Source organism: Ammodytes marinus (genome assembly GCF_949987685.1).
Source record: "Ammodytes marinus genome assembly, chromosome: 13".
In the NCBI taxonomy this organism is placed as follows: Eukaryota; Metazoa; Chordata; class Actinopteri; order Uranoscopiformes; family Ammodytidae; genus Ammodytes; species Ammodytes marinus.
Window position 1 is genome coordinate 20,991,778 of NC_137217.1, and position 22,298 is coordinate 21,014,075.

Below are 22,298 nucleotides of genomic sequence, written 5' to 3' on the forward strand. Positions count from 1 at the left end.
TGGGCTTCGTGCTCTTTTTCTTTAATGAGACCTATTTCTCTGTAATATAATGAATGCATTTAAATGCAGTGAGAGGAACGAAGCAGAAGAACTCTTGTAGCCTACAGCTATGCCTTGATCTTAATATAAAAAAACAAACTAATTTTATTTTTTTCACATATCCATCCGCCCCCCCCCCTGCCATAACCCCGCGCCCCCCACAGTTTGAAAACCACTGCTGTAGGCTAAACTTAAATTTATTTTGTCCTATTCTTGCCCGTAGCCTAATTTTTCCCTTTTAAACTTAACTGCATGAGGGCAATCGTCTGCTTTTCTTTCCTTCATTTTAACTGTTAGCATTTAGTTTAACAAACTAATAATTTCTTCAACATAAATCTTAGATTAATATATTTGATATTCTTTTCCCTGTCATTTATTTTACAAATTGTTTATCCACCCTTCACAAAACAATGTATTGTCCAACTCGACCTACATGTAGACAAACTGTAGCTGTAAAAGGGAAAGTGTGGAAGGAAATGCCACTCTTGACTAGCCTGGAAATCCAAACCTGCCGTCAGGCGCTGTAAAATTAAATTTGCTGCGCCTGTTGGTTTTATATACTATCTACCAAAGCAATCTCTTCTAAGTGTCACAGGTGTCTCCCAATTTATATTTAAGATATTTCAAAATAAACTTAAATTTACCTGTCAACCTCATTACTGTGTGTTTTTTTTTAAACTCTTGAGCTTTGTTTAATTTATAACCTCTTATTTGTCAATTAATTCTGCCCGGATGCAAAAAAAACACTGAATGTTCTTTATACTTGAATTTTATTAGATTTATTCTCAATATGTACACAATATTTACAAAATGGCAGTTTATCAAGTCATATCTGTGGAGAGTTGGGGGGGTAGAGACAAGGCATCGCAGATTAACCTTCAGCTTCAGTTGTTAGTGAGATGCAACGTAAACTAGGAAAGCAATACAATACTTACTAGTGAGTGACTAGTTGCACAAGGCGAACAGTCACAAACATACTCAACATTAAAAGGAAAAGAAGAATGAGAGAACAAATACATGTTAGGAGATCTGTAGGAGAGCAGGGAGAGGACAGCATGCAGGGAGGAGCTGAGAGAAAGTAAGAAGAGACATATTTAAATGAAGACAAGTTCAAAAGGAAACGGCAGGAAATGAACACAGTAGACGTGAGGGACATGGGAGCTGTTCTAGTATCGAATATCAAGGAAGACTTGTAAAGACAGATGGAGGTAAACGGTAACATGGGAGCAAATAATGCTGAAAAAACATGACTACGGCATCGCAGGAAAAAAACAAATGCATCCAAAATGAAAGAAGTGTATTAGTTAGTCGCCTGGGGTGAATATTTCTACCAAAAAAAAAAAAAAAAACATTCTGGGCTGTTTCTATTCTGAAAACCTGAGACATCAGATGTACACTTTAACTATGTGTATATATAGAAATAAATCTTACATTTACACAAACCAAAGGCAACACACAACCATCAATCAAGCTTATCACATGAAGAAACCAAAAGGTAATTTCTTAGCATGGGAGCACGCACCAGCACTTGTTAAATAATTAACTTTGCCTAAAGATTGCATTTAGAGATTATTATTATTTTTATGTTTGGTGAATTTTGAACATAACATCTTCTGTTTGTCCAGATACATTTATTTTAGACGATGCGGGATTAAACTCAAAACTGGGCATTACAGCTACTCATTTAATCCGTCCACCTAAACAATAGCCACATGATACCTCAGTAAGATAGTGAAGGTAAAAATATAAATATTGACAAATTAATAAATAACTGATATTCAAAAAAATGTAAATGCATCTGGAAAAACAGAAAACAGCACATGGTGACTTTGTCAATGATCAAACATTGTTCTTAAAAACTTAACAGGTATGTTGCACAGCAAATCTGTTTTATCTATTAGGGTTAGCAGCATATCACATTAGCAGCAGATCAACATTTCCAGCCTTTCATTTTGTGTGGCTCCCATGTATTTTATCAGCTGAGTGGCTTCAGCTTCAGTTGGTCAAACCAAGACTTGGATTTGCTCACTGTTCACCCTCTCCGGCTGGCATCTGGAGATGGTTCGCCAACTTATCAGCACTCCTGTGAGCTCCTGCAATGCAGCAGTGTTACGAGCTGAAGAATGAGAAGTCTGGTGGCGTTTGAGAGAAGGGTTTAGGGAGTGAAGGGGGAGGGAATAGCGAAGAGGATAGGAGATCAGGTAAATGAAGAGGGAAGAAAGAAAACATGTTGAGATCATTGTCATTACAAAACACTTGCTGAAATAATGGTTAACATTGAGAAATTTGGAACAATTGAAATTCCCACTCCAGGTTTACAAAAGCGTATTGTCGACTCGATGTAAATGTGTCCTTTAGAGAAGGGTGTAAACAATGTGCGCGTTTGGCAATGGTGGCCCCATATACCACTGCTTTGTATGGAACAATCGGCCAACACAAAACTGCCGCTTAACAGACAGGTGACAATATTATCCAAATTGAGCAGGACATCTCGACACAAGAGCTTGTGCTGATGTTTCCAATTTGTACTGGGAGTAATTTGAGTTAAAAATTGGCATTACTCCCCTCCACTACATCCACTGCGATTAAGACATAGCACACAACTAAACCTTGACCTGTCTGCATTTAAGTTTACATATTCACATAAATGGTCTGAGAAAGAGTTTTGCAAAAACCCAGAAAATAAAAATAAATCACACTTACCCATGTGTGAACACAAAAAGCTACACTATTCACCAATTGAAAAGAAATTATCGTACAATATTTACAACATACCGAGTAGACAAGTAAACATGACGATTGTACAGTGAGCCTGCAGCCTTGTGTGCTGTTCTGTTACACCACCGTCTTAAATACCTCAGGTTCAATATTTCTACAGTGGCTATTTAATACTGATCATAAGAATGAAAACTCAAATTAGGAGGGACAATGACACATTGCGTTGTACAACTTCAGCAGGGCCAAAATGATGGGATATGGAAAGTTAGTGGTAAAGATTCTGTCGGAAACCTAAGGCCATTTATAAGCTGCTTATCTCTATTTGAAGTACTGTTATACATGTTTTTCCCTATCATCACCTCAGTGTTCACCACCAATAATATATATAATTCTAGGTCCTGAAAAGCACAAGCCTCATCTAGATAAATGGACCAAAAATTACATCAGCGAGAATTAACTTCACTACAACTCCACAGAGAAACCATTTCATATTGGAGGAATAGTTTCTGTGGAATAAAATAAGACTTCAACTGCAGCAGATTTGAGTAAATCATAACTACTGTGGAATTGGACATGAAAGCACTAGTCTTTACTCAAGTTGCATCTCCCTCTTTATTGAATGACTGTTCATCAGTTTAAAACTCATGTTTTGATTTAGATATTTGCAGCATATTCCTGTGCAGTAAAAGTTCTGGGATCTTAAGGGGCTAATGCTGGCATTTTAAGTCAAATTTGTAACGATACTTAATTCAGCTGTCCAATATCAACCTGTAAATTTATTAAAAACTTGCTTTGCAGCTCCATGATTCTGTTCTTCTGTCAAGAAAAGTGGACAATACTGCTGTCCACAAAACACAAGACAAAGCATTTAACACAAGAAATGTGAGGCAACATCTCTGTTGTGTCGTCCACCTGCTTCCAGAGAAGTCCCTTTCTGCTTACCAGCCTTGCAAACACCTGAGCCAGATGTAGCATACAAACCACTCGTCGTTATTCCTTCTTGAAGCAGCAGCAGGTTCCCCACCACAGGATTCAGCTGTATTGGAAGACAGCTGTTTAGCTGCCCCGTTTCTTTTGAACAACAGCTGGTGAGGTTAAGACGGCCAACCGTGGATGAAAGATGGCCTTCGTCTCTGTGCTGGGATGGTTTGAATTCCAGGCGCTGACAGAACTTCTACCTGAGGATGCTGGAGACAGATTCCCTCTCTGCCTCTGGCCGCTTTGATGAGCTCAGCTTCGGGGGTATGGAGGTGTGGACATCACTTGCTTGTATCCCTTTTCCTTCATCATACACAGTCAATGCTCATCAGATTGAGACTTTACCAAAAGCTGGCCCACCATTTCATGACGGCGACCAGGAAGTGAATATTACTTAATTAGATCAGGAACAAAACTTAGTCCATTTCTTTCACGTGCCATGTGCGTGGGGACAGGGATGAATAGCCATCTGTAGATACCGTGAGGGAAGTGGGTGCAGGGCAGGAAATACAAACCACCAACTCTTCTTCTTTCAGACAAACTCCTGGCAACTTCTCACCTTGTGACCTCACAGTCTCTTTGAGGAAAACCTTGATTCTGTAGGATTGACTTCAGACAGGAGACAGGTGTATGAATGTCTTGAACAGCAGTATGAATTTCCATTTTGGTTATCAACTTGAACTTCAGGTCTTGGAGCTGTTGACTTGAGGAAGGAAAAAAACATGACAGAACACTGTTAGCTTTGACATCTGATGGGGGTGAAGGAACAGGAACCATAAGGGTGTGTGCCTCCCTGATCCTGTTCTCTAACTAATTGGCCTCTAAATGCTGAGATTAAACCCCACTCACTTTTCTGCAATAACAAATGTAACGTAAATTGGGATTTAGGATAACCTACACTAAGTGAGTGTTTGTGTGATGACAGTTTTAAAAAAGTGTCATAAATTCTGCTTTCTGAAATGTGAATCCAGCACATATCTTAACATATGGGTTTTCTATAGTTGTTAAGTCTGCCAACTACTCTCTGAACTGTCTGAGGTGTCTGAAGTGCAGTGCATTGTATATGTAGGAGGTCCATGATGGCCCCTTAGTGTCTCCCTTCATGTTGCTAACCTCCCCCCACCCGCCTCATGAGGCAGCCAAAGCAGCTGTGCTGGTTTTGCAGTCTATCTTTTGGGGGTCAGAGGGGTAAAAGGTGACACCTAGCCCAGTAAGAAAGGCCATACATGTGTCTAAACAAGAGAAGCCCAGAGTGGACTGCACATACTGCACCGGCACATCAGGCCTGAACCTGTGGACAGAAATAAATCAGAACATTAGCTATAAATAATCAAGGCGAAAAACAATGACACATTTTGCGTCGTCATATTTTCAGACAGTTGACTTACGATTTGACTATGGCCCGAAGTGCAATCTTTCTTTCCCTCTCTACAAACTTGTCTATGAGGTATGAAGCCATGCGCGGTGCTTCCTGGTACAGCTTAAAGAAACGGCGATAGTTTCCTAAGGCCCAGGCAGCGCGCAGTGCAAGAGCATGAGCCACACATACGTCTGCCCGCAATGCTGGGGTCAAGTACACCAACTCAGTGATCAGATCTGGAGGGGGAGGACAAATGGGCATGGTAAAAATGTACAAGGAGAAGATATATTTGGTGTGTGACAGTGACTCAACAGAAAACAATATGGGCATACCTCCAGAGTTTTTAGTAAAGATGTAATACAGCAACCTATATGCTGTAAACTCTCCAATGTTCACCGAGGGATTGTCCTTATATAGGGCCTTCAACTGCGTCTGGCACTGGTTGAACTCTTCGTGGTCACCCTGTAGACAATAAACATACAGCTGGTGTTTAAACATGTACTTTTCTTACTTTTAAGTTGCGAACACACTACATGCTTTACCCGCGTATGCTTTACGTGCGTAACGCAGCTAAAATGTTGCTTGATCATTTTGTGTCAAAAATGGTTCTACGCGCGTAACGTGCCTAGTCTCCCTCCCGATACTGTATTTCCCCTAATCAACCATGGCTGCGATCAGACCCGACCCGACACAACAGCGTGCATGTCCGCACAAAAACAACAACAACACGGCCAACAACTGTGCCAAAAGACAAACTGAACACCACAAATAGCCTAGCATTAAAACAGCATTGCATATTCACGGCAGCTACATAACAAACACAGTTACAGCAGCATCGGTGCATGGCGGCACAACATAAAGGCAAGTAGCCAACATTACCCTACCTGGCTGTGACAGGGGACTGTGGCTGGCGTAGATCAACACCGGTGCTTCGCTGTACTTGTTGTGAAAGTCCCCCGGACATAGCCGTCATGTTTGGGTTCATAATATGAAGCGCTAGCCGCCCGCACACAACCGGGTGAGTTAACTAATGCTATACGGCGCTAACTTGGTTTATCGGCTAAAGCACAACCGCACATATTCACTGAATTAACCAGGAACTCCATTCTTATGGTTTACTTTGCCCACGTCTTCCATTCCCGAGCTGCTGTCATACAGCACCGGGCCGCCTGCAATACATTTTCCTCCTCGGTCTTTCTCAGCCTCTGTGTATACTGTTCTCCGGCCATGCCAATGTATGTGACGTCGGGTCAAGCCCAACGCTGATTGGCCAACGCGGCTAATCGTCACGCATAGGAGCGTAAAAAGTAAAATGTTTTGAACTCCGCGCGTAAGTTGCGTATATACACGGCTAAAATGTTGCTTTAGCGCGAGTAACGCATCTACGCGCCATGTACGCGCGTAAACCAATGGTTCCCTATGGAAAAATTGCCGATTTTATACGCGTCTGTACGCGTGTGGTGTGTTCGCACCTTTAGTTATTGCAAAACTTATAACAGAAAACAGACTCACTTTCTCCAGAGCAATGCGTGCATGACACTCGTACACTTCCACTGTGAATTCAGTACGAACTCCCTGGACCTAGATAATGACGAGGGTAAAGGAAAGAATTGTAAAAAAATTATAAAATAAGAAATGGAAAATACAAACTAGACAGAAGCCTACAGACAAAGACAAATGAAACAACTTACCGTAAGGTCCTGTCGTATAGACTTCATCTGTTCACAGGCATATGTGTAGTCCTGTTTGGTTTTCCAATCAGTTTTAACAAGCTGCAGAGACTTCCTAAGGACCTGGGTAAAACAAGATCAGAACTAAATCAAAGACTGGCAGAATAACACTTAAATATACTCAAACAGTTCCACTGTTTGTTTTTTTAAAGATAATTTTTTGGCACTTGTATGCTTTTATTAAAAGTTTTTTTTGGAGAGAGAGAAGAAAGGGAGCAGAAAGGGGAATGACATTCAGAGAACGAACACGGGTGGGATTCAAACCAGTGATCTGCTACTACTGAGGACTTAGCCTCATGGAGTGGGGGGCGTGCTATAACCACTACACCACGAGCACCCCCTTCTCTATGGTTTTATGCAATTATTGAATAACGTAAGCTGGAAACCGAATTTAAGAAAAACTTTGATACCACATTTATTCACCATTTCTTACGAAATTTCTTTGAAGAGTAAAACATCTCCATTAAGTTAAACTTCATCTCAGGACTGTTAAACTACAGGAAGAATAAACTAAAAAGGCTACATACATGCACAGGGCGAACAGTGGAGGGGTCCGGCGCACAGGTGAGCCTCAGGTAGCGCTTGGTTATGTCTTGGCATGTTCCCACAATGGGGCAGTCCTCCCAGCTCAGGCTCTCCTGTGTCCCATCAGGCACGTCCAGGGAATTGATGGAGAGAACCAGTGGCTCTGACCGAAGCTGCTTGTGGAAGCGAGCTGCTCTGCTCTGCTTCTTGGCTTCCCTCATGGGGTCATGGTAGTCCAGACCAGCATTGCCGCCTTTCCTCTTCTTACCAACAGAATTGGAATCATCCAAGTTTCTTGAAGAAAAAGTTTAAAAAGGTTATTCACAACCCATCTCACTGGCACAGAGAAGTTGAGTCGTTAATCAATCAGAAAAGCAGGGGCTTGTTGAGACGGTATCAGGGTTCAACATAACTTTACTTTCCTACTGGCCCGCCGGGCCAGTGGATCTGAGTTTTACTGGCCCCTTGTACATTTTCACTGGCCCTGCACACACTTTTTTTTTTCTTCATAATTTAGTGCGAATAATTATAATACCTATATTAAAAAAAAATAAAAAATCTAAAGGGAATATCTATACTGTAACAGCATAGATATTTCCTTTATATTTGGTTATTTTTCTTTTAGTTAATGATATGAAATATTGATATTGCTCATACACATAATATAAAACCAGGCAAACATATTGAATTTGAAGCCTACAACTGAAAGTATGTGGAAGGAGTCGGCCAGTATTTTAAAGTCCAGAGGTTTGATGATTGTTTTTATTCTTGAATTTGGGCAGTTTAATGAATAGTTCACCTTCAGAAATCATGTTCAAACATTAAAAAAAAAAACGAGATGAAGGTCTGATCAGTCTTTGTGGTGTAGTAGTGTTTACTGCTTTCTCTATGCATTAGGGATGTGAATGTGTCAAACCAATGACCGGTTTTCCACTTGCGCTCAAGTTGACGTTAAAAATAGAAAGTTATGCTGTTTTTTTGTTTTTTTTTTAAATGGGAGATTTCACCGTGTATGCGAGTTCACGTCTGGTCGTGAGCGCGCTGCAGGAGCGTCATTTCTACATGAAGTGTCAGCTTCACATTAAGAGTCCGGTGTGGGACCATTTTTTCCAAACTATTGATAAAAAACAATGCAGTGCAAAATATGCAGCATAATGTTAAACACTCGTCTAAGGCTATGATGTTAAATCACCTTAGAAACACACAATGCCTTCGTCCGAGCAAAGCAGCATTTACCGCGAGATCTCGCCAGTGAGTGAGCCGCCGTGCAGAAGAACTGCGGGGTTTGTGGCTAAAATAATAACCGGGGATATTCTCCCCGTTAGCGATTTCACTGGGAAAGACTTCCGCGATCTGATTGTAGATCATGAAAACACAAAGCCATGTCGGCAGACAAACTGCGCGACTATAGGAACTGTCCAGTGAGCAGAGTCCTTCCATTCGTTTCTGTCTACAACCGACACAATCACCGGAGACGCATTCACAGCGTTTAAATAAAGCCTCTCATTTGTATTACCATTGGGGCTTTGATGCAAATACTGTAACATAACGGCGGCAGCTAAAGGAAAAGCGCAGTTATCACTTCATTTTCTGCACCTCAACCTCTGCTGTGTGGGAAGAAAAAAAGGGGGCCAAGTAAGTCGATTGATTTGTCGACTCGCAGGCGGACGGTAGGCAGCTCTGCCAACGGAGCGAGAGTGCGCCCGCTTGTTGCTCCGCCTGTCAAAACGCCCACGCATCGTTTGTCCACTGGCCTTTCATTAAAAAATATATTTTATATTATGTTTATTATATTGATAAACACTGCTTTCATTACGACTCTCAACGCGCATTTCAATGAACCATGATGTAGTCGACAAAAAGATACTGAACTGTGATTGGCCGTTACTGGCCCGGGCGGGACAGTGACTGGCCAATCAACTTGCCCTGCATATGATTTTACTGGTTATGTCGAACCCTGGGTATAGTGTAACATTTCTTAACTTACCTCCTTCCTCTGTTTGCCTTTCCTCCTCTTCCTCGTCCTCTCTCTCCACCTCCACGTCCTCTGTCCCTGTCATTCCCACGACCGCGGCCTCCTCTCTGGCCACGTCGTGACAGTTGAGGTCGGAGGTCACTGGAGATGCTGCTGTCTGACTGTGAGCCGGAGTCACTGGAAGCACAGATACACCAGATATTTAAAAAAGGATATACACAGGAAGTCTAAAGTAACCCATAGAAAAGGTAGAAGAAATGTTGTCTTACCTGCGCCTGTGCCTTTGGTTGCTGCGGTCCCTGTGTCGGCCAAGGGAGGGGGATGGAGAGCGAGAGGAGGAACATGAAGAACTAGAAGATGGACTCCTCTGAGAGAATATATTCCTGTAGTGGCCCAATCTCTGTGCAGCACCTCTGCCTCTTGAAGGTGACGCCGCTGTACTTCCACCACGGCTTAGAGAGCCATCGGATGACCTCTGGGGTTGAAGAGATTCCCACCGAGACTGTTTGACCTTTAGTCTATAAAAATAATTAAAAGACACACATTTATTAAGTGTGTTTAACCTGTGGACAACGCTATACACAAGATAAACCTTTCACAGCAAAGAAATGCATCAGGTTGTTGTTGTAGAACTAATTGAAAAGAATGACATAATAAATGTCTCTACTAGACTAAAATCACATCACAATAAATACATATATTGCTTTGATGTTTATACACAAATAAATTGCAGAGGTTCCAAAGCTCTGATGAAAAATTAAAAACATACACAAGGAGAACACTACACTCACTCTGGCAATGGTTCATGGGTCCAATCAATGGTGTAAGCAGAGCCATCTTTTAACCGGTCCTGCAGAACTTCTTTCAGCACCTTCTCTGTACGATCTTTGTCCTCCTCTGACTCACAGGCAGTAAAACAGCGCTGCACATATTCTTTCATGGATGGAGGCCAGTCCTGGGGTCTGGAGAGAAGTCATTTTAAGTCAACATATAATTCAGATTTAAAAAAATACAAAATTAGTTGAGAAATAACAAGTCCTCACCGTGTCTGAGCACCCCCGGGTGCACCACTGGCAGTAGGGGAAGAAGGAGTGAGATTCAACCCTGAGGGCTGCTCGCCTGGAGGGAAAGTCTGATTGGGACCTGGAGAACACTGAACCTGATAGGGCCTCTTAGAAATATTGAACTTGACCGAATTTGACCCAGGTGCCTCTGTGAGAACAAAAAAAGTAAAAAAGTAATGGATTAATAAGTAAAACTAACAAAATATTTTCCAAAACCGTCATCTGATCTGATTCCACAAATGCCAGATATTCACTATCAGTCACTTTAAACCTGAAGTGACAATCACTTATTAAATTACATTGTTTTTTATTTACTACATTAGATTCAAATATGACAAAGACAGTGAAACCTACATGACACTCTGTAATAGTACATGTTCTCCAATTCTTCTCCCTCATAAAATTATAAATCTTACGTTTCATGCGGTGCCACAGTTGCTGTCCCTGTCCCTGTTTTTGGTTTTTGTTCTTGTTGGCTTCTCCCCTGCCGAGGCCCGGTACATACTGGCCTAACTGCTGTTGCTGCTGGGACGTATTCTGAGAGGGCTGATAGGTGTTCTGAGCCTGGAAGCCCTGTCCATAATTAGGCCTTCCCTGGGAATGATTGTAAGCCTGCATTTGGTTATGGTCAGCAGGTGGGTATGACATGGAGTTATTGGCACTGTAAGCATTTTGTGGTGGAGGAGGGGGGTACTGGGAGTTGGGCAGGGGAGGAATAGATTGGGGTGGAGGGGGGGGTGGTTTATCTGAAGTGGTTGGGCTCTGGGGTTGCTGGAGAGCAGCAGGAGGAGGAGGTTGTGTTTGAGAAGGGTAGCCCGACGACTGGTCTTCCATTCCAGGCACTGGGGGAGGCTATGAAAAGAGAGAATAAACTATTTTAGCAATTCATCAAATATACTGGAAGCTAAATAAATTATATGCATAAATTACATTACCAGGGTTTTTCCTGCACATTATCGGCGGCTGCCACCACTTAAAAATGGTTCATGTCGGCAAAAACATTAGCATTATACTACTTAACCACATTTTCTTATTAACGTGCAATGAACATGACTGAATATTTGTCTGCATCCAGGATTGGAAGCAGAGGAGGAAAATATAAACTTCACTGTTTTCCATTATTACCTCGACGGCGAAACACCTCAAAGTGCACTACAGTAGACCTAAACGAAAAACACTAAGCATTCGTTTTGTTCAAAAAAGTAATCAGAGGATCCAAAGATCTAACGTTTAAGATCAAAGTAAGCGCCCTGCAGAGTTCGGACTAGCCTAATATTTTTTTCTTCCCTTTTTTTAATTAAATAGACCATTTTCGGTCAGTGGAAAATACTCTGTTGTCACACATTCATTACCTGGTGGGACCATGCCCACACGACGGCATCGCATCACACACACACACGGTTTAAAGGGATAGTTCACATTTGGCACTTTCACTGTAAAAGAAGATTATTTTTATATTTGATGATTTGTATTTAAAGAACTACCTAAAAACATTTAAATAAAATATAATTACTAAAACAACGCATTTTGCCATTTTATTTGAGTTGTTAGAGACCTAATTGATTAGCTTTAAGTATCTGAAATTGTGGGTAATTAGTAGGGGCCGACCGATTTATTGGCCGGCCGATTATATCGGCCGATTTCCGCATATTTCGGAATTATCGTCATCGGCCGTTTTTTTGTCGATTTATTTTTATTTTTTTCTCATTTTATTTTTTCAAGCAATCATGTGTGAAATGTATTTCTGCCCTGGAGGTAGCCTAATTGAATAGCATTAATGCTATAGCCTATTTACAGCAGCAGGTGTGTTGTAATACACTTGACAGTTCCCCCTGCAACCAATAGCAGAGGCATTGGTCATCACTCGACAGTTAATAATAATGATAATTGATAGAATTTATATGGTGCTTTTTTGGAGGTCATTCAAAGACACTTTACACATCATAGAGAATCATACATGTAGAAAAAGAAAACAAAATACAGAAAAAATTAAAATAAGGTTTGAAGTGGAGTCAGGTGTCATTATGCTTCCTTAAAGAGGTTTTGAGTTGACTTTTGAATGAGTTTATTGAGGCTGAGATGCTGATGTTTGGGGGGAGGGAGTTCCAGAGGGTTGGGTGCAGTAAGATAAAATGCATAATGTCTGAATTTAGACATATTTGTTACACTTTATTTTTTTTAGACAATGCTTATTGCAATAAAGAAAAAGTTTCTGTATATATTTTCAACAGTAAAAGGTATATATATATTTAAGGGTTCAAAAAAATTATTTTTTTCAATATATATTTTGGTGATTTTTTTTTCTTTTTTCTAATCGGCCGATTTAATCGTAATCGTAATTTTTCTCTGAAAATAATCGGCATCGGCACTCAAAAATCAATATCGGTCGGGCCCTAGTAATTAGCATTAATTACTCTGCACTACAGTCACTCTAAGGGCGCACTCACACTAGTGCCGTTTGCCTGTTCCGTGCTCAGCACGATTCAGCACGATTCCCCCCCCTCCCCACTCCCCTCGCTGGCCCGTGCTCACACTGCTCGTGGCCTGGGCACACTTGCACCTTGCCTACGTCACCGTGCGCGTTTAGGATTTGGAGCTTAGTCTACTTGTAGGCTATACGACTGTTTGTGAATATTTTCATCCGGCCAAATTTGCATCAAATATTCCACTTCCACATTAGAGCAACGAGAATCCTTAAGCTATTGTTTTTTTTTAAATGTAGCCTTGACGTAATAGGTCGCGGTGGACAGTCTCATATTTGTGCAGCACGCTGTTTATTATTAATATAACGGCCCGTCATCAGACCATATGTACCCGGATGGTTTTGTACACATCGATCGCTCCATCAAATCCAAGTCAGAACTTTTTGTATGGGCAGAGATCGTTTTTTTAAGTGTCTTTATAAAGTTTATTGTTAAACCTTAGTGTAGGCTACTGTTTCCTTATCACCGGGCCGCGGTGTGTTGTTTTGGGTGTGTCTCCACCGCCATGCGTAAATGCAGTTATGACAGCTGACGGGAGGAAAAAGAAAAAAAATCATCTGACGAACGTGAGTAAACACGAAAACCTTTTTGCTGGGCCGACCTAATTAGCTCTCTCCCTCTTTTATTAGCCCACACCTAGGCTTACACACACGTTAATTCTCACACATTATAGCTACAAGTCCAAGTGGTGGGAAATTCTGGTGCCGACTAGTAAGGCAGCGGACGTTAACGGACAATGCATCCTTAATAAATTCACGTCAGGAACGCCGCCTGTGCGCTTGCTTGTGCGCGTGTCATCTCATTAGCATCTGTACTTTGGCCACGGCACACCTCTCCCAGGTGTGCCGTGGCCAAGGGGCTGTTCCGTGCTGGAATACAGTTGGCGTGGTCACACTAGCCAAACGTTCTAGACTTTAGTATGCTAATGAGCTTTGGCACGGGGCCGCGGCACTAGTGTGAGTGGCCCCTAACGTTGTGGCTGACCCAGGCTCAGCCAAACCATAGAGCCAAACATAACAGCACGCTAACCTATGTTTTTAACTGCTATCGGCCCTGTCTGTGTCGCGGGCGGCAGTTGCAGTCGGAAGCAACAGGTCAGAGCCCGCAAGGAAACAAACGTCTGCCGTTTTTCAGAGGTGTATGTGATTAATAAGTGACATAACTTCGGCTTTCTGTCATGAACAGTCCCCTAGGACTTGGTCGCGCGTGCAAACACACAAAGCAATCAAGTTGTATTCAGGAATGCAAAACCTATGGATTCTCAAATAAATGCCATTATATAGCGTATATTTGCTCAAAGACATATCAAAGAGACAGACTAATTGAATTATGGTGTGGTAGGCCTATGTTTTAGTTTGATAATAATTTATTTTCAGTATTAACACCATCATTTGGATGTCCAATGCATAAAAAAAAAAAAAAAAAATTCAGTGTATATATCCACCTTCTGTCATTTATCTTTCCGTTCCTACAACCATATACACAGAAAATTAAATTTTTTCCCTGGCATATTTCGAATGGTAGAATTAATCGTGATTAATCCACAGCACCCTGTGATTAATCTGCCTATTAGCCCTAATTTAAACATGTTCGATAGGGTCATTGGTCATGTCTTATGACACAGTCAATTGTGTCAAGTGTTCATTTTTGTAGCTTTTTAAAGCTAAAAGGGTGACAAAAAAACTCATCAGTTGAGTCCTTGATTATTCCTGTGATGTCTATGAACAACTCGAAGATTCAAACTCATCATGTACCTGTCCATTAGGGGTTGGAGCTCCTGGGTAAGGCCCCGGTGGTGCACCATACTGATTTGGTGGATATGCAGCTCCATACTGGAAATCCAGAGAAATCAGTAATGTCATTGTGCAACCTTGAATTGCCTAGCATCAGAAGTTATTTTTGGAGATATAGAACAAGTTTTGCAGCTAAACGTGTTGAACACAGAACATGACTGACATTTGTACAATAACTTTTTGATGAGAATAATATTCCTTTCTGTACTTACTGGACCCATAGGGAAGTAGTAGTTATAAGGGTATGTATATCCAGGATATTGCTGCTGAGTCTGCTGGTACCAAGGATAGTACTGCTGCTGCTGCTGCTGCTGCTGCTGTTGTTGTTGTTGTTGTTGTTGTTGCTGCTGCTGCATAGCAGAAGTGTCGGTCACTGCTGACTGAAACTGACCCGCCTGAAAGGACAGTCACAAGATGCCTTGGTATTTTAGTCCAGAAAAGAGAGGAAATCATGCAGAAGGGACCTAAATGACACTGCTGCTGCAAGTCTACAAAAATTTAGATGAGTGAAACTAATCACATACCAACATTTGATATTATGAACTTACACCTTCACATGTAAACACCTTGTTTGCCATTTCACAGCTATGGTCTGTTACAGCATGTGTGAATGTTACTGAATTTATTTCAATGCTGCTTTTAAGTGTGTTAGAACAGGTACAATTCCATCTGATTTATTTTGATATGAATATCTAGATCTCCAGTTTTGATCAGATCGCCTAAGTGTAAAATCGGCACACAAAGATAAAACCATACCTCTGCTGCGGTCCGATTGGCCGGTGTGGGCTTAGCAGGGCTCTGATTCTTGTTACCGGTAATAGATGCTAGTGCTTGTCTTGCCTTCTCCCATTCTGGGTTTTCGTGAACCTGGCCTTCTCCAGGAGCAGCATAGGACCTGCCGTTAACACAACGTCAGTCAAGGGTGTTTTTGGAAGCAGTAGACTTTAGCTTGATCAATGTGACAACAAGTACAAGGTCTTGAAAATGAGCAACACATAATCAATAATAACTTTAAATATATGTATATCATATTAGCGATTATTCCATAACAGGTTTGACTGTCAAACGGTTGCTCTCTTTTGCTGTGACAGCGACTCGTTGAATAAATTCACTGCTACAACTACTTTAAAGTCGAGTCATCTTACATTTAAACGTTACTCACGTGCAGCTCTTCATGTTACCATTAGCCGGTGGATAATTTCAGATAAACAGCATTAATTTAGTTCGGTAGAACATTGACTTATTTAAATGAATGTTTTCTGCACCATACCGTACCCAATATTTGCTACCAAAGAATAGCATGAATACAGGCCAGGACAGGATATACTAACGTTAACCTTTAGCAGCTAACAAGTTAGCGTTATGTTAACAGACCCAATGGCCTCATTGAAGCTACGTGTGCTAATACTTGTTTACACCCTGAGCTGAGCTAATTAGCATCAACTCAACGATAGTTTTCCATTCCTAGCATACTAGACAATATAAAATCCGTATAGTCCTATGTTATATTAAATTAATGTTATTTAAGAAGTGTTGTGAGATTTAAGATTGACCTACCAATTTGTTGTAGGGGTTGCTTGTGTCGTGTTGGCCGCCATTTCGCCTCAGACAACAGTTAGCATAGGGAGCCAAGGCAGTCGTTAGCTAGCTAACCTAAGCTAGCTGGCTAACGTTGTTAGCTTCTCCCTACAGTTACAGCGAAAGGTAAACAAGTCGAAAGCCGACACGGTGACCAAGTGTCTGATTACAAGTATTACACTCAGCTGATCGCAGATGACAATGCCTATCCAAACAAGTCAAACTTTAATATACTCTTAATAGAGATCTAAATTAAAAGATTAAGAGAACATTAGCAAATTCGTCGCTTCCTTCTACGTTGACGACCAACTTCGTGTGGCTGGACTGTGGAGATACAAAATGGCAGATAAAGTAACTGGCCAAGTGACGTTATTTTGTGTTCTGTGTTTGTTGCCCGGAGAACGTTCTCTCAGGCGTAGCTCACGTTCTATTTACTTTTTACTCGCACCTTCTGCACGCCCCCTACAGGCTCAACCAATCAAATACCAGTGTTGTTCTCGGATCAGCCAGTTATTCGCTTGTAAGCCTGTCAATCATTTTAAATGGGCCGGATTGTAATGCCTGACAGACTAAACCCAGGGCACCTTTCTCAGAAGGTCTTCACTTTTATAAAGTTAGCAGTGAAAGGAAAGTAGGCTAGTAATACTTTACCTTACTATCTGCATACTATCTTGGCGGCTAGGCCTATCAAACTGTCTTATCCCCTATTAATAGTATAAATCCTCATATCTGTCACTAATTTGACTTGAGCATTATGGTACATTCAACATTCTTTATTATGCCCATTTGGGAAACTGGGAAGATGTAGGCTACCATGCTACCCAATCAGTGAAACAATGTGTGTTTTTTTACAGTGTATTTTTTCCCAGATTCTCAGATGTCAGGCATGCCCACTTGTAAGGGGTTATACATTTGACCAAATACCTTCATGTGAAGCACACACAGCTGCAGGATGTGTAACCTCATGTGCATTACAGAGAGGGGAGTCATTTCCTGTCAGAGAGTCTCCCACACACTTGACCCCCCCCCCTCCCCCCAAATAATTGTAATCTTCTGGAAGTCTCGCATTTCATTTTCATTTCATTTTTATTCACGGCTCTCGGCCACCGCACATGGCATGGAGCACAACAATCAAATCAAATCATAACAACACAAAACAATGGTGCATGGCAGGGGCAAAAACTAAAGCACTACTCAAACAATGGTAGGACATATTTTAAGAAGTCACCTGTATTACCAATAACTTTTGGCTTGTCTGAACTATATATATATATATATATATATATATATATATATATATATGTAGGCCCATTATATATATATAATAGGCCTACATAACATTAATATTCTTACACACAAACAGGATATGAAATTCATCACCAAAACAATTATCATTACAGGTTACAAATTATCTGGCTTCTTTCAAGCCCTTTAGCCTATATCTTCCAGTGACTTTCAGTATTCTGTTGTTGTTGGTTCTAAAGGGCATTATCTTATCGGAAGTCAGGATGCACACATTTCAAATACATAACATACATGTAATTTCCAACCCATTTATCACAGTGAATGATGTAATTTTCCTGCTGAATGAATTATTAGTTCCCATTGTTGTCTTGTTGGCTACATCATCACACAAATATGTCGAGCATCTCACAAACAATGACTCACTACCCCCGGGACCATTGTGTGGATACCTGAGGTCTGGTAATGCTTCTGTTTCTTTAACCAGTGGAAGGGATGCTGTATCATGATTCATGAACTCTTTAAAAAGTATCTCTACTCCACCATATTGTTGATATAAAGTCCAGGTTTGAGCAGTTAAAAAAAAAAAAAATCTTAGTTATGGGTTTTTACGAGTGAATTAATGTCTGGTTATGTGACCAGACTGACACCCCTCATAAATATTATGTACTCAGCCAAGTGGCGAAACACATGATGGTTAACTTCCCCAACTGCATTCCAACATGACTGCGGTTAACTTTAAGTCAAACCCTTCATAGACATTTCTGTGTCAAATTCAATTTATCTGGTGTGCTGCTGTTAAATTAAGCATAACCATTGCATGAAAAAGTCTCTCATGTGCGTTTGAGTTTTTTTTCTTCTTCTAATTCATAGGTTGTTTTATTTACTGGTGGTGAATAAAACAGTATCAATTTAGTAATTAATTTCATTTGAAGTTTCTTGGAAGAAACTGTGTAATGGCATTGGTAACACATAGAAAACAGTTGAGACAGTTGCTTAATATATTTTAAATATTCGATATCTGTCATATTCTCAACAAAGCCCATTAAAATGCCAAATAACAATCAAATTATTCTACTAACAAGAATTTTAGACCAGACCTCCATTGTTGTCCAAAAACCCTTAAAAAACCCTCGCTGTTGCACTGGATGACCTTATTTGAATTTCTAAAGAACAGGCTGTTCTTTAGAAATTCTAATAATAGTTTTAACATTTTTATAAGTCTAAAAAGTAAGCCTACTTAGGGACCAACAACACAGTTTAGATGTTTTCATTTAGGCTTACTTCTGACTTGTCAACAATAATAAGAAATGTAGAATTTGCTAGCGTTATCTTCTAAACATAACCTGCAGAAACATGTTGTCAAAATCCAAATAATGAAAACATTCGAAAATAATTTGTCAAGTAGCAGGACTTTGACTCATGATCTAAGTAGACTATTTCTAAAAGTTATATACAGACATATTTTCCATAATAAAATTAGGCCTAAGTTGGCATCATGAAAGTTCCAATGTGATATCCTATTTTTTTTTTACCTGGATATTTTTTAGAACCTGTATTCACTTTCACTTCCTCATCATCCTGTCAATAATTAAAAAAAAAACATGGCTCATTATATAACCCTTTAATAACCCTTGAATAAAACTCCCCTCTCTCTGCAGAGAGCAACAGCATCTGGTAAAGTCGACAGATACTTTGATCCAGCTCTCTCCCCAATAACTGTCGCGTCACTTCCTCGCCCCATGCCCATCCCTTTGGAAGGAAAAAGAAAATTCACACAGACAAACGACGGCGAGAAAAAGAGCGAGGGAAAAGTCGAGAGGGCAGCGAAAGCAGAAAGCCAGATGAAAGAGTTGGATAGCGGGGAGGGAGCCGACCGAACACCAGAATATACTCTTTAAAGTAAGTTTTCCACACTGTTGAAGGTTTTGTTGACGCTCGCGCGGGTCAATTGATTGGCTGAGTTTTACATTGGTCAAATTGTCCCTTTTCACTGCTTTGTCAATAGTGTATCCCTTGCGTGCTCTTCGTATACGTTATAGGCCTAATATAAGTCACAATGGTTTAACAAACACAATATGCCATTTATTTCTATTACTACTAAAAAGTAGGAAGGGTTGAGGTATAGGCCTATGAGCCTCCTCCCCTGCCAAGATCTAACTCGCACACATACACACATGCTTAAAAAAAATCTGAAATGTATAGCTTATGCTTTTTAGGATATGATGTTAATGAAGTTTTTGAGAATGTGGTTGAGCTTGTTAGATATTGTGTCATGTGTGGGCTAATACTGGCTTCCACCTCCTGTAATAGTTATATACTTAAAAAGTTGCTTTGCTTGCAGAGTTTTTTTCATGCAGAACTCTAATTTAAAAAATGCAAGGCACCCAGAAAAAGCATGCCTCAACGATGGTGGTATCATTTATTTATTTATTTTTGTTTTTTGAGAAAGTTACTGTCTTGTTTTGTCCACATACACCCCTGAGGGTAGAGAAAAGTATGTGCTAGAGTTGCATGAGTGTGTTTCAAGTACAAGTCTCAGCATGGCCTTCGCAGCCGCAGGAGTGCCAAAATGCTCATTGGTTTCCTTCAACATTGCACAACATGGTGAAGTGTTGACGCAAAACAGTCTTTTATCAGGAGGCAGGATTGGGTTTCCAGTTTTTCAGCTGCTTTCGGCAAAGATTGTGTTTTTACCAATATGATATCTCATTACTCAGAGCATAATTCACCCCCCCTTTTATATGTGTAAGAATTGACCTTTTCGCTACTTTTCCTTATTCTTCCCCCATCTGTCTACAGTCATGCCGCTGCACAAATCAACCCGGGCTCCTCGCCTGGATCCCACCATGATCTCAGCTCCACTGGGAGACTTTCGCCACACCATGCACATTGGGAGGGGAGGAGATGCTTTTGGGGACACCTCCTTCCTGGCCACGCTTGGCCCGGGCCAGAGCCAGAGCCCGAGCCCAACCAGCCCTGACCCGGGGAGTACAGGGCCAGGGATGGGGCCACCTGTTAACCCCCAAGTGGAAGTCAACCACAGTGATCTTTATACAGATGCTCCAGGAAGCCCCATGAGCAATGAGCTTCAGCACTCTGGGTCAGTATCTTCATTCACCCTGGACCTGGACCTGGATCTAGGCCCGTCTATGCTGGGTGATGTACTAGGGGTGATGGACGGTTTGGGCCTCGACTCGGATGAGGATGAAGCGTTCAGTCCCAAAAGTGGCACACCCTCGGTGGACACAAAGCAGGGGAAAGGAGCCATGGAGATGTCTGTGAACATGTACAACGAGATGAATGGGAAGAACTCGGTCGGGTTGGATGGAAACCAGGAGGGAGAAGGCAGGATAGCAGAAGGGAATGGGTTCAAGCCAAAGGGGTCGCGCCCCAAAGTGCGTTTCAGTGACAAACGGGACGAGATCATTCGCCGCGCATCTGAAGAGGAAGAGGCTCAAGGGTTTGACTTCCAGGACGAAGACCAGCTGCCGTCTCAGACGAGTCCTGCAACGGACAAGAGCGTAGTAGTTGGAGGTGAAACCGAGGTCGCCAATCATAGAGTAGATTTGCCACCCAGTCCGGCCTCGTCACATAACTCAGAGTACGAAGGAGTCACCCCATTGGACAGGAGGAGGGATGACAGTTGCCACTCAGAGACTGATTCGGAAGAGGAAGAGGAGGAGGAGGAAGAAGGACGGGGCTACACATTTGAAGATGAGTTTGATGATGAAATTGGCCTATAGTGGGATAGGTACGGTTTGCCCCTTTGAAAACAGATCAGAGCTGTCAAGTGTATCCAGTATACTGTATTTTCCTAAAGTCATCGTTTCAGTATCATATGAATGGGAGCCTTACAGAGTGCAAACTGGATTTTTTCAAGACTCAATGAAAGATATGCGGTTTGACAATGTTGCTCAACTGGAAAATGCATTTAATGTTTTATCTGTAAGGGTAACAGATTTACAAAAGACTGTCAGTGATCAGAAAAATCCATGTGTCATTTAGGTTAAAATGACAGGTTTGTAGCACTTAAATTTATTTCTTTCACCTGGAAGCTTTGCTATGAAAGTGATGGAGTTGAACGTTTCAGGCTAAATGAACAATGCTTGCATTGTTCATTTTTTACTATTTCTTGTATGTCACTTAAAATCTACACAACAGGTGTTGTGTTTATTGAGTTTTGTGTTAAAGTGCCTTAAATGGAGCTGTATGCTTACATTGTAGTATCCTGTGCCATATCAGTGTCTTAATAGTTATTTCTCTTACTGCATGTTTATTACAATCTCCATGTCTTGTCTTGATGTTTAAGCTTTACAAATGGTTCCCATTTCCAAGTTAGGAAATCCTGTGTATAATTACTGTGAATTTCACATTCCAAATCTGAGAGTTTCTCTGGTTCAGACCAAATCAGTGCAGTTATAAAGCATGTTTTAAAGTTGCCGAAGCTTTTTTCAGGGGGTGGGGCCAGACTTAATACTAAAATGCGAAGACAATCATGGGAGATAAAGGTCAATTGTAAAGTATGACCAGCGTTGTATTTTTGTACCCGATTTTTTTCCTTGTATAATGCTTGTTTTTGAAAAAAGAAAAATTCATAATGCTGTAAAAGGGAGAGACCATTGTTCTCGTCTGTGGAAAGTGCTGGTTTAAACACATTTGCTATCCTGTGGTTTCATAGTGAAAACAATAAACAAGTATTGGGATTTTAAAACATAAACCAGTCTCAACTTTGACTTATTACTAAAGGGGACAAACTCGAGCGAAAATGAAAAGCATTCAGTGTTCATTGTGAATCTGAAGGACCTCAGGC

At 41.0% G+C, this 22,298-nt stretch overlaps 2 protein-coding genes across 2 annotated transcripts; one reads left to right on the forward strand and one right to left on the reverse strand.

Moving 5' to 3' along the window:
- Positions 1 to 812: 812 nt before the first annotated feature.
- On the reverse strand, positions 813 to 16,535 carry leng8 (leukocyte receptor cluster (LRC) member 8). The gene is made up of 15 exons (XM_080039690.1): positions 16,223 to 16,535; positions 15,422 to 15,560; positions 14,878 to 15,060; positions 14,627 to 14,704; positions 10,806 to 11,241; positions 10,369 to 10,537; positions 10,117 to 10,287; positions 9,595 to 9,843; positions 9,338 to 9,502; positions 7,353 to 7,644; positions 6,787 to 6,888; positions 6,608 to 6,676; positions 5,428 to 5,557; positions 5,124 to 5,331; positions 813 to 5,026 (listed from the first exon to the last, which is right to left on the reverse strand). Exons 1-15 carry the CDS (start codon positions 16,261 to 16,263, stop codon positions 4,864 to 4,866), a joined length of 2,595 nt encoding a protein of 864 aa, XP_079895816.1. The 5' UTR covers positions 16,264 to 16,535; the 3' UTR covers positions 813 to 4,863.
- Positions 16,536 to 19,238: 2,703 nt separating this feature from the next.
- Positions 19,239 to 22,294, forward strand: cdc42ep5 (CDC42 effector protein (Rho GTPase binding) 5). Its single transcript, XM_080039193.1, has 2 exons — positions 19,239 to 19,387; positions 20,288 to 22,294. Exon 2 carries the CDS (start codon positions 20,290 to 20,292, stop codon positions 21,229 to 21,231), a length of 942 nt encoding a protein of 313 aa, XP_079895319.1. The 5' UTR covers positions 19,239 to 19,387; positions 20,288 to 20,289; the 3' UTR covers positions 21,232 to 22,294.
- The last annotated feature ends 4 nt before the right edge of the window (positions 22,295 to 22,298 follow it).